At 39.8% G+C, this 12,739-nt stretch overlaps 1 protein-coding gene across 2 annotated transcripts; it reads right to left on the reverse strand.

Moving 5' to 3' along the window:
- Window positions 1–4,964: 4,964 nt before the first annotated feature.
- On the reverse strand, window positions 4,965–11,159 carry cdca4 (cell division cycle associated 4). Of its 2 annotated transcripts, XM_085391553.1 has the most exons (3): window positions 11,000–11,145; window positions 7,916–8,053; window positions 4,965–7,579 (listed from the first exon to the last, which is right to left on the reverse strand). In XM_085391553.1, the coding sequence occupies exon 3, from the start codon at window positions 7,568–7,570 to the stop codon at window positions 6,647–6,649; it is 924 nt and encodes a 307-aa protein (XP_085247679.1). In that variant the 5' UTR covers window positions 7,571–7,579; window positions 7,916–8,053; window positions 11,000–11,145; the 3' UTR covers window positions 4,965–6,646. The 2 variants fall into 2 exon arrangements, with proteins under 2 accessions (XP_085247679.1, XP_085247678.1); XM_085391552.1 differs by lacking the exon at window positions 7,916–8,053 and having other exon boundaries at window positions 11,000–11,159.
- Between the last annotated feature and the right edge of the window lie 1,580 nt (window positions 11,160–12,739).

Raw genomic sequence — 12,739 nt, forward strand, 5'->3', positions numbered from 1 at the left:
GAGCGGCGATAATGGCCTTTATGATCGGTGGAAAAAGAATTTATCAGGACATGGGCTTGTTTTGTCCAGTAAGCGGTAAATAATAAAAGCTGAGCATGTTTTTAAATATGAAATCACTGATAGAGCGTAACCACTGCTGTTATTGACCATGGTGGACTTAAGTATTAACCCTTTAAACTTGTTTGTCTTTTTCCGTTTGACGTATTTTTGGAACTTTAATTATTTTTTTTCACGCATTAACTATCTGCATAAATTTTCTGTTTAAGTACAGTTATATATATTGTCCAGTTTAAGTAGTGTTACTTTAGCTCGATTTTTCTTGCACTGACTTTATAGTTGTTGACATAAAGCAAGAAGTGACTTGTTGAGAAGTGTGTGACAAAGTGACCCTACTTCTCAGTTGATTTATTACCCCAGTAATCACTCAGAATGGGTTTACTGCTAGTCTTCAGTCCTCTTGAGTACAGCACAATGCATATAGCCCATGGCATTTAGTCAGGATATGGCAATGGCAAAGCTTATCTGTGGTACTGTGTTGTTTTTAATTAATTTTAATTCTAACTTTTATTTTACTTATTTGTTTATTTAGGTCACCTGAAAGGATTCTGTTCAGCATTTGGTTGCACTAACAGAAAATCCAAGAAGTCACCTTTTTTCTGTACCATCCATTATTTTTTCATATTGTCAAAACTACTTTTACTCCACGTGTCTAGTTACTTGCATTACCCAGGTTTTAGGTCCTGGTTTTAAGGCATACATTAATGTAATAGCAACTATTAAGTGAAAGTTTGATTCAAGGCTAAATTTAACTAACATACATGTGGTCTGTTTTTGTTTCTGCAACACGTGACCTACTTAATATTCAGTTTCAGATCCACCAGTCTCTCCTCGGGGCCGATTCTGGTTCCCAAAAACCAAGATGGTGACAAGCAAAATTCTACAGTAGAGCTTTGGAACAGCACTGTGTCTCTATAAAAGAAAAAAAGTGTCAATAATACTCAGACTAGATTATTGGCAAATCAGCAATATACCTGTTGCCTCTACTCAAAGTAACTTATGAGTACTTTCAGCATTAGTGTTGTGGCGTCCTACCGCATAATGTGAAGTAAGAGGACATTAAAGGTGCCAAACATTATGCTATTTTATGGACAATTCTTTCTCTTTTAGATGCCACAAATGTTCAGACATTGATTCATAAAGTTCTCCCATGAATTTACATCTAACAAAGAAGTGAACATTTCTTTTAACAACATTTAATCAACACAGTTTTACCAAACAGACACCAGTGCATCCGTGCTGGAAATATCTAGAAGCCCCAGGTTGCTTTATTGCGTACCTGAACGCAGCATTTTAAAGGGACAAGATGACTCAGAACGGAACGGGAAGGACGTGACCAGAGAGACAGGAAAGGCAAATACCAAATAAGGAAGGTCTTATTCCACCTTATATCTCTTCCTTCTAAATCAGTCACGCTTGTTTCCTCATCTTGTTTCTTTCTTTCATTCTCATCAGCCCCATAGTTTTGTCTTTTTTTTTTAATTGAAATCGTACATTTGCGCGCTTAAAAGATATATTAGTAAAGAAGAAAAAGCAGCTATATAAAACAGAACCAAGATTTCATAGTATTTCATCTTTTACTCGAACACCGATGTACACTTTACTCTTTTAAGCTGAATGTGTAATCAACGGTTATCTAGATTAAGAGAGGAACCTGAAAGCAGCGTGGGAGGGGTGGACTAAAGCTCACTACTGCACACGTTTTTTAAAGGAAGTGTTGCCCTGTGACAGCAGAAGGCACATGTACTTTAAGCATGGTGCTGTGTATTTATAATAAAGGTCAGAGTAGCATCTTTCAGACCTGCTCTCTTAACATCACATGATGTTAACTTTATGAGAGCATTTCTGAAACAGCTCAGATTTTCTGCTTCACATTTATTTATTTTTTCCCCTCTTTTGCTGCTTTTTAAGACACTCGAGCCTCTTTCACCGATGACTGGATTTTTTCCCCTTAGGCTGCCTTTTTGCTGACTCACTGAGAGGCCATTAATCTTTAACTATAAGCTAACCAATTCCAGGCGACAGTCCAGCTTGCAAAGTAAGCTATAATTTTATGAAGAAATTGCTTTTGTCAGGATCAGACAAAACTTCCTTCAGATTTGTGAATATGCAGTTTTCTGAATATGAAAAAGCTCACGTTTTGAAAAGGACAAAATGTGGCTCGACTCTGAACAGGTTTGCTCCAAGTTGCGTTTCGAACACACAATGGTGCTGTTATGTTGAAACCACTGCAACTCTCTCCACATATCTAACGCAGGATCTCACGGTCCAATATCGTCATGTGACAGCACGCGAGAACAAAGGTCTCTCTGCGGCCAGACTGCAGCTGCAAAACATCTAATTCTATTTTAGTGTCATTAAAAAAAATCCTGTATTTGAGGGAACATATACAGACTCAACTGAAAACTCCTTCAAGGCGTCTTTTAGCAGGTCACACGTGGAAGAGCACTGAATGAATCATGCATGATTTGAGCATGATTTTGAGCACCTGTGGCATGTGTTTTTGCACACACCACAGGTGCACCTCTAGATTTCGAAATGACCAAGAAGTGTGTATAGAGAAGTGTCATTAGGAAAGCTCTATATCAGTACAACTCCATTTAAATTTAAGCATTGATTTATAGCGTGTTTCCACTTTACTTGTTAACAGGTAAATACGGATAGATTAACTAAACAGCTGTTAACTGCAACACAGGTCAACAGCACCTCAAAGTGTGGTCTTCAGAATTCTTGCGAAACAATGATGAATCAGCACCTGTCTCAGTTCAGCAAAAACTAAACCTTTACAGGTAGTTCTTGCAGGATAGTTTCATTAGACTGTTAGTTTTAACCAGCTGTTCCTAATAAACTGAAAACTTTTACAGTTTCTGTATGTGCCAGCGCTGATATAGTGAAAACCAACTTCTGATTGGCTGCCCCTTCAATTCTCACCCCAAGAATACACGGATATAAAATACTCAAGAAATGCTTACCATTCCACCAGACACGCCCCAGAGCTTTTTGTTTGTTTGTTTTAAGCTGTAACCATGTGGACCTGCACAGAACAGATGAGAAGGGCAGGGATAGTATAGAGAATCCAGCCAGCCTTCAAAATAAAAGACCCCATAGAACTTAAATGCTCAGCTTCTGAAAAGCTACCCTTGTGATTTGGAGATATGCCAAGACCAGCAGCTTCGTTAGCTACAACTCTTCAGCTCCTTAATAATTTAAATATCTCATCAGCCAATCACGTTGCAACAGTTTAGGCATGTAGACGTTGTCAAGACGAGCTGCTGAACTTCAACTGAACATCCGGATGGAGATAAAAGGTGATTTAAATTACTATGAACATGTATTTATGGTTTAAATGACCCTGAATCCTCCAATAGTTATGCTGCAATATGCATAGACTGCTGGGGGATTCCCATGATGCATTGAGTATTTCTTCTTCAGTCACCTTTATCACTCACTATGTGTTAGTAGACCTCTGCATTGAATCATACTTATTATTAAACTCTGGCTCTCTTCCACAGCATGTCTTTTAGCCTGTCTTCCTTTTCTCTCCCCTGTCACATGCCCCGCCCCTCCCTGAGCCTGGTCCTGTCAGGCGGTTTCTTCCTGTAAAAGGGAGTTTTTCCTTCCCACTGTTGCCAAAGTGCTTGTTCATAGGAGGTCATATGATTGTTGGGTTTATCGCTGTATGTATTATTGTAGGGTCTACCTTAAAATATAAAGCGCCTTGAGGCAACTGTTGTTGTGATTTGGCGCTGTATAAATAAAATAGAATTGAACTGCTTTGAATGTATTTACAGAGAATAGTCCGATAAGGAAAAAATATCCAGCGAGCATTAGTTCTCTGGGTGGAAATGGATTGGAAAAAGGCTGGTGGTTTAGCCCAGTTTGGGCATTTTAATACCAACTTGGCGTAGTCTAAACACCACAGCTTACCTGAGTGTGGTTGCTGTCCATGGCCGTCTCTTAACGACCACATCTAGTTTCTTCCAACTGGATAACTCACCGTGTCATGGAGCGGAGGTGAGTGGGGCCTCAGTGCTTACACAGTTTTAAGCCGAAGATATTAAAAAGATGTCCACTCTCAGTAACATCACGCAGAGCCAAGACTGGGGAAAAAAATGAGTATGATGCTGTCTGGAGCCTAGGCTTTTCACTCACAGGAATTACTTATTTACATATGCTTTCATTATTCAAAACTTAATATGCATCCTTTACAGTGGCGCTCATATAACAGAAACAGAGAAGCACAAGTCTTCTTTCAGATCCATTTAAAAACCATGACAAATAGTTAACCCTTTAAGACCTACCATAGAACCAAGTCCGCCAGAGCTTATTTTATATTTTTACTTGCTGTAGTGCCATTTTTGGAAGCATTTCAAGTTGCTATACATCAATACAACCATTATAGCCCAAATTTTAATAATGTGTATGCATTAAGTCCACAGTAACTACATAAATTGCAAAAAAGTGCAATAAACTACAAAAAAAATTGAAAATCGTTTGTTTTTTTACATATACTTCTACTTGGAGAAATTTAAGAGGTTTATCCCTCAAAACTTTAAATACAAAAAAGTTGCAAAAAATGTAGGAAGTGTTACAAACAGCTGATCAGATCGGCAAAGCGTGTTTCTGGAATATTGTGTTTTTGTTCCTGCAAGCGCTTTTTATGCAATTTTTGCAAAGCTATATGTGGAAGGAAATCGTGACCTAGGACAAGCTGATGGCATAAGATGTAAGTACAACTCCTCCGGTTTCATATGCAAAACAAATTATTGCGCTAGCTTACGCGGTTCCGGTTCTACGGGGATTTAAAAATAGTTACGCAAAACGGAGCGTGCCCGCTCCGACCGGCTTTAAAGAGTTAAACAGTAACATGTCCTGTTGTAAAATAAGGGAAACAAGCACACACAATCAATAGTTGCACCTTTTATTATAAAAAATATTTACAAAGATGCTACAATGTTTTTGTCTTAATATAAAAAAATGCATACATTTTACAACGATAATTAGTCTTTGAAGTTCTAGCTCCCATTCAGACCAGAGTGACATCCTTCAGGAGTGTTGTGGTAAGGTATTAAGCGTGTCGTAATACTGTATTTTAGTCAATACATTTTATTTGCCTGAGTTAATCTCTTCATCACAATAAGGAACAATTTTGAAGAATGCATTTGATTTTCCACATATTTAGGAGAAAGGCAACTGTTTGCATAAAGGAATTAAAGGACATTTGATTTGTATACAGTCATTTTGAAACACATATGACAGAGCTGCATAGTAATTTGAATAGTAACCCGGTTGTTGTTATTACTAATAGTCCTTAAAAAGAAAACTTAGGAATAAATAGGTACTGCATTGGAAACGAAGGGCACAATTTGGATAAATACAATTTCATCGGGCCTCATGGTTGAATTGATAGGTCAACATGGCATGTCTGTACCTTGATAAAATAAATACAATAAATAAAACAACAATAAATTAGATGGGTTAAACACACAGAATTCTTCACTTGGAATAACAAATGAGAGAAAGAAATATGGCTTCTCGATGCAGTTATCACCCCGGGGTTTCTCCAAAATGCGTGAGGAAAAAGCTGCTTATTACTGATATTGGATCCATAATGACAGCAGAGCAGGAAAATTACTTCATTTGTCTCCTGGCTACTGTAAACTTACCAGAAATGACAACTCTTGCTCCTTGTTTGTTGACTGGCAGCAATTTTCCTGCTCTGCGTAAAGCTTTTAAGAAAATGAAAGAACAGCGCCTATAAAGTGAGACGATGCCAGTCCTGACACCTGTTACAGTCGACTATACCAAACCATGGGAAGACACCGTCTTGAGACTGGCTATTAAAATCTTAAAAACCGCTTGGGAGGGAAAAATAATAATATCAAATGATGCCTGCAAAATCCCCCAGCTGTATAATGCAAAAAATATATTTCTATATACACATACGTACATATACATAAATTCCATTCATAATTGCTCAAATCTCTAGGAAAATATGCATTGATTTATAGATTTGGATTTACAATTTGTTCTGGTTTTTGATGCATGTAGTGTGAGGAATTGTTTCTCAGTCCATGTAACAATAAATAGAACTGATGAAATGGCAGAGAATACGGCCAGAAGGAGCTAGCATGACAGAGTGAATGACGGACATAAACACCTAAATAAGAATGCATCATGGTAGTTATAAGGTAATTATCTTTGCCTTCTCACAGATATTGTTGAGTTTTGGATTTCAGAACCAAAGTGGGAAACTAACTGCTTTGCCAACTCACCAGCATAGCTTTTAAATCCCCAGATTTGTTAATTTTACCATCACAATTGTAACTGCCAATTACATTTTATTTTTTATACAAAAAGTCACAACAGCAGATGTTAACCTGCCCAAGTGGCTGTTACAGGAGACTAACTACATCTCTAATACCCCCATCCTCAAATCTACTTGGCTTGCTGTTAATTTCCCATCTTGATCCAAAACATCCAACAATCTCTATGTGTAACAATACCACATACAGAACACACACGTGTACTGTGCATAGTCTGGAAAGAGTCTGTGGCATCAGTACAGACCAGAGGAATGTTCAGAGTTTCAGGATCCCACTATGATCTCCATGATGTGGTCCAGTTCGTTCAGGTCTGACCTGCAGCTTGAGCTGGAGCTCAGGGCCGTGGGCCCATGAGAGGACAGGCTATCGAGCAGATCGTAAGGCCCCATTTTCGGGGCGCTCTGCATGCCTGTCAGCACCGTATCGAGGTCATAGTAAGACGGGTCCACGTCTGAAAACAGTTCCTCGAGCGCAGGGTCAGGGGGCGGCGCTGGGTGCTTGATCTCAAAAGTCCCAAAAACCTGCTCCCCTGTCCTGGAGTCTGCACTTAGGTGGTCCCCGTCTCCCTCCTCTCCCTCTGATACGCACTCCTCGCTGTCCTCCTCCTCTTCTTCCTCCTCGCACTCACCGTCTTCCTCTTCCTCCTCCCAGCAGGGCCCCATGCCAAAGGGACCTGCGAGGTAAGAAGCCGAGGACAGCTGAGGGGAGACGGGTGACAAAGTAGACATGGTGACATCCGTCTCCACATCTCCCTCCATGACCACCTCTTCAGAGTGGTAGCCTTCCTCCACACCGACCACTGCGTAAGGCTTTGGGCTCTGCCCTGCCTGGGCTGCTGGATCAGTCTGTCGGCACAGCACTTCAGTGGCCACCAGGCGGTCGGTGGGACACTGGGCGGCTGCGAGGGCCTGCGTCATTATCTGCCAGGTGCCATCCTGGGTCATTTCCTCCTGGATCTGCCGCACTGTGTTAGCAATTAGAACTGAACGGCAAAGGTTTGGCTCTACCAGCATGTGACAAAGTTGCAGCTTGATGAGCGACATGTCAAGCAGCGACTGCCGCTGCAGACTGTACGACGAAGACAGCATCCGAGCTGCCGCCGAAGGAGCTGCGGGGCCCTGGTCGCCACTGGAGACGGCCTCCTCCCCAGAGTCTGAGAACTTGCGCTTGGTGCCCTTCGGGAACATGTTGTCTCTCTTTTGTGAAGGCGAGGAGACAAAAAAGAAAAAAAATCAGTGAGAAACACAATGGCACCACTTGCTTAAATATTAAGAAATGTGCCACACAGACAAACACAAAATGTGTACTGCTGTCAATGTCACTAGCTAAAATAGTTAAAAAGATTAAGTGCCATGTAATTAATTATGTAAATGTGTGATGTCATGAGGCTATGTGGTGTAACATTTGTGTGGACATGAGGGAGCTAGGGCTACAATCTGCTGAACTGCAGCTGTGACTTTACAAATAAACTACAGGCTTACTCTACAGTAAACAAATAATTGTTGTAGTTTTTTTCTTAAAGTTTGCTATACCTTTCCTGTTGAGAGGCACAGGCAATAGCAATGCAGCTTGGTCCCGGCTGCAACGCTTCAAGTACTTTTGTACGAGCGACAAGCAGCTTTTGTTCAGCACCATTTCTGCCCATTTTAGGCCAGTCTGAGGCAAGACTCCTGCTGGGCGGAACAACCACACTTTTAACAGACCACTGAGCCACCGAAAATAGCATGGTTACCGACTAAATGCGGACACTGCATCAAAGTAAGCACAGACTACAGAGACCTCTGTCAGAAAACAAAAACAGCACTCAAGTTAATTAGTGCATTTATTTTCTTTCCCCCACTGCCACCTGTGATCAAGAAAATCAAAAAGATATCCTAATCAATAAGGGTGCTTTCAAGGGGGTAAAAGTGACAAGGATATGGAAAGTAACAGCATTTACAATTCACAGTACAATGTACCACCATGAGCCACTAATATTTACAAGGGATATCAGGTTTCCAGGTCTACGCACGCGACGCTTCAAAAACTAGCAGAACAAGATTTTCACTTTCTCTTCACTGAGGAGGGGAAGAAAAGCACAGTCAACTTCCTCATTAAATACCACTTCAACACACACATGTCTTACAGGAACAAAACAATACTCCCGCTAATGTTAAAGGCCCCTCTGACTCCCAAAAATAAATGGGATGCAAGTGAATAGGAGACTGAGCTCCAAACAGCAGCCTGTGGCATTTAATTTTCCATCAGACAGAAAAACAGTATGCGCAGTGTCCGGCTGTCTCCTCTGTGTTAAACCTGTGGGCAGGGCATTTGGGTCAATGATTCCAGTTGCTTCAAATTTCTATTTGTGATATACATTTTTTTTTTAAAAGGGAAAAAAAGAAAACACAAAATTTTAAAAATCAGTACAATGAAAAACAACACTGATTCATGTTTAGCGTTAGGATTCACAGGGCACAATTCACAGAGAGGGTTGGATCACTTTACAGAAATTTCCTGTTTTTCAGGAACTAGGAATCAAAAAGAAACTACCATGCCCAAGACACTGCTGTTACTGTCATAAATCATCTCTACACCAAATTATCATTTTTATTTTAGGATGCCAGGCCAAACTAAGGCCCATAATCTGTGCAAATTACATATTTTAACATTGACACAGTGTGTAGTCAGGGGTGTTGTGCAATAGCATACTGACAAAAACTAGTAAAACAACAACCTTGTGAGTTCACATTTAATAGAAAAGTATACATCTAAATTGCTGATCAATCAGATCACCACATTTTCAAAAAGTTACAATCCATGCCAAAAGGAAAAAATAAAGAGAAGTGGCTCGTAAGTACAATTAAAGGCTTGGGAGCCTGGAGGTCTTTGAGTCCTCGTAATCATAGAATAACATTTCCTGACAGTGGACAGAATAAAGGGGGGAAAAGGTAATTTATGAAGATACCCGGAGATCTAAAATGAAAAGGGTGAGAAAACGATTACGGACGTATGTTGTCTTCTTATGTGGTGCAATAATACTGGCCCCTGTTAAATAAGAGACACTAGAGAGAACTACCTCCTTAAAGAAAAAAAAATAAAAGGAAAAAAAAAGACATTAAATAGAAACAGGAAGAACTACAACCTGAGAGACGGATCACTGCACACAGAAGAGAAAACAGTTTTGGACATGACAACTTTTTTTTTTTTAACATTTATACTGATAATTGTTTTCGAACACCCTATAGTTTAGCATTTTTAAAGCTTAAGGATTCTACTCTGAAATTAGAATTACATTCCTGAAAACAATAAGAAAAACAGCCATTCATATATAGGTCATATATAAAATAAGACTGAAAGCGATTTATGTCCTAACCAGTCTGATCAGTCATCTGTAGCAGGCAACATACACAGTGCGTTGTGTTTTTCCACTGTGGGACATGTAAACAACTACAATCTCATACAATCAATTCCCTAAATGTTCTTACATTTTAACCACTTAAAACACTTTCAATCAAGATAATATTGACAGATAACCTAACATGAGCACTAAATAACAACCAAACTCCTGATAATAACATCTCGATCTGCAAGTGAACATTTTTTAAAAAGATTTACTTACTTTACCAATAAGAATGTATTGATTTTAAAACCCAAAGTGATCTGCTACAGACGCTTAATTTTAATGACTGATATCGAGCTCATACTCAGTTAAATAGTATTTATTTACACCTGCACATTAATGTTGATGTATTAAACTTAGTCGCACAATTTTTAACACGATTTCACAAAAATGCTGACATATGTGGTGTTCAAAAACTTCTCACATATCAGGAAATAAGTGCGGGGGGGGGGAGACAATCACCTCGTGTAAATCAGTACTTTATTCTGATGCTGACATTACAGTTGTATTTACGTCAGACAGACAGTGTCACTAAACTGGATTTAAAACAGTTTAAATACATTCACTAAACTAAGTGTTTTCTACTTTGCTAGGAAGCAGAAGCCAAACAAAATTCAGCCCCGTTTTACGTCAATGGTTCTTAGCATGGCCCATCCCCCACCACTTTCACAGCCTGCCGTACTAAATGAATAAACACATTTTTAAAAAGCACTGCTTACATTTTTCCCACTTCCCCCTCAAATACATAGTGCTACCACTGCCAGTCGCCAAATTAAAACCGCTAGAATAGCTGTAAAAAGCGACGGAGAGCTTCTGGCCGTGACTACCGCATGCTTTTGTCTTTTCAGCATCAGAGCTACCGAGCGACAATGAGGCCATTTTGCGCTAGTAGCTAACAGTTAGCCGGCCGGCTATGCTACAGACGGAATTTACACTTCTGGGTTGCCGCTAGCTAGCATAAAATGTTCCGTGAAAAAAAAAATGCCTCCAAGGAGGCACAAAACCCTCGGCATTCGTTTGGAAACTTCCTCTTACATAAAACGAATGCTAGCGAACGTAAAGCTAATTAGCTAAAAGCGCCCACCCACCCACAGTCCGCGGTCCTTCCTCCTTTCTAGCCAAAAACAAGAGTTTTCGCCACGGCGGGGCTGTTAAGTTCCCCAAAAACAACACACGGTCACCCGGGTGGCTGGTTAAAAACACTATCGTCGGGTGCTTCAGTAGCCGTACTCACCTCGTGTTTGTGTTAATTTAATTCCCGTCTCGGTCATAGGATCGACAGCAGAGAAAGCGGAGATCAGGTTCAGATGAGATCATTCATGCCACGGCTTCAAAAACTGAACTACCTCTGTCCTGCTGCTGCTGCGGAGCGGACGACAGGAGGGGAAGGAAGGGAGGGGGAGGGGAGCCGACAAAAGCCAGCCATATGCCTGGGATTCCTCTCTAATGATTTCTCCCTGCTTTTCTCTCCTACTAATGCTTCAACAAACAAGCCAAAGCCCGATGCTGGCTTCAAGAACAAGATGTAGAAGATCTGATGATGTTCTGGTTACTCTTTGTGTATTGACGCTGCGTTTACCGCTGGCCTTTTTAACAAGAAAAACAATCTGTGGTGAGGGGAATTATACCCAGTCATGGAAAGTGACTAAGAAACACGAATTTACTCCGATACATAACTAGTATGTATGAGGTTATCGCGACATTTAGGTGTTATGCCTTTTGTTTATAGCGAATTATTTTACTTCTGATTTCACTGTCTTTAACTGACAGTTGCAACTACCAGTTTACTGAAACATATAAAAGGCTGGCTGGCGACAAACCTTTTGGCTTTTATTGTGCAGGAAGTTAGAAATCACATATGATCTTAAGTTGTTTAACTGAATTAGTTTAATACTTTAAGAGGTAAAATGACAAAATACTTATTCAAACAAACATAAATTAGAACGAAATCCCTACAAGAGAATGCAATATTGTTTAGCAAAACATCATTTTTCTGTGTTTGTACTTTGTTAATTATCTTATAACCTTTTTACTCACTGTATGAATTATGAGCACTTACACTGTGGATTCAACCTCCAGTAATACTACAGTTCTACACTGACACAAATATCAAAACGCAACCCAGTTTATTAATAAATAATAAAAATAGAAAATGCTTAATAGAAAATTGTAACAAGAAACCGATTATTCTATTTATATAATATTAAAAAATAGTCTTTAACCACTCCTAATTTCTTTATATTTTGTTAGGGAAATGGGAAATAGGTGACATGAGTTATTGAAAATTGTGCAAATACAAATATAGCTCATACCAGAGGTGTGGACTCGAGTCACATGACTTGGACTCGAGTCAGACTCGAGTCATTAATTTTATGACTTTAGACTTGACTTGAAAAAATGTTCTAAGACTTGTGACTTGACTTGGACTTTTACACCAATGACTTGGGACTTGAATTGGACTTGAACCGGTTTACTTGAAAAGACTTGATATTTTACCCCAAATATAAAATTTAACATGCATATTATATAGAGATTGAAAATGTGACGTCATTCACGGGTAGAACCGCAAAGGATTCTGGGAACTCGTGGCAAGCGGTACTAGCGCACGCAGGCTTTCAATTGAAATCAGTCACACAGCGATAAAAAGAAACACAAAAATGGCAAGAAGCTGTTGTATTATTAACTACAATAGCCGGTCGCATGACAGCCACGGGAAGCCGACGGGTAAAGAGATCGGTTGTTATCGGATTACGTCGTTGAAGAGAAATTGTTCGAGCCATGTTTCCGAAGTAACAAACAGGCGACGGATGGCCTGGATTGCAGCCATTCAAAGATCAAATATAACGTCCCAGAACACTCCAGCTCACAGGTTAGTCTGCTCCAAGCATTTCCACAAAGGTCAGTCTGCTGTTGTAGTTAATGCGTCATTTTCATAACATAATTGGTGATATAGGTTACAAGCAAGTCTGGCGCT

This window comes from Rhamphochromis longiceps, linkage group LG19 (genome assembly GCF_057381845.1).
Source record: "Rhamphochromis longiceps isolate RC_006_pf linkage group LG19, R_longiceps_female_GT1.1, whole genome shotgun sequence".
Classification (NCBI taxonomy): Eukaryota; Metazoa; Chordata; class Actinopteri; order Cichliformes; family Cichlidae; genus Rhamphochromis; species Rhamphochromis longiceps.

Excerpts from the sequence above, each read along its gene's own strand:
- cdca4 (XM_085391552.1), bottom strand. The coding sequence starts at position 7,570 with ATGTTCCCGAAGGGCACCAAGCGCAAGTTCTCAGACTCTGGGGAGGAG.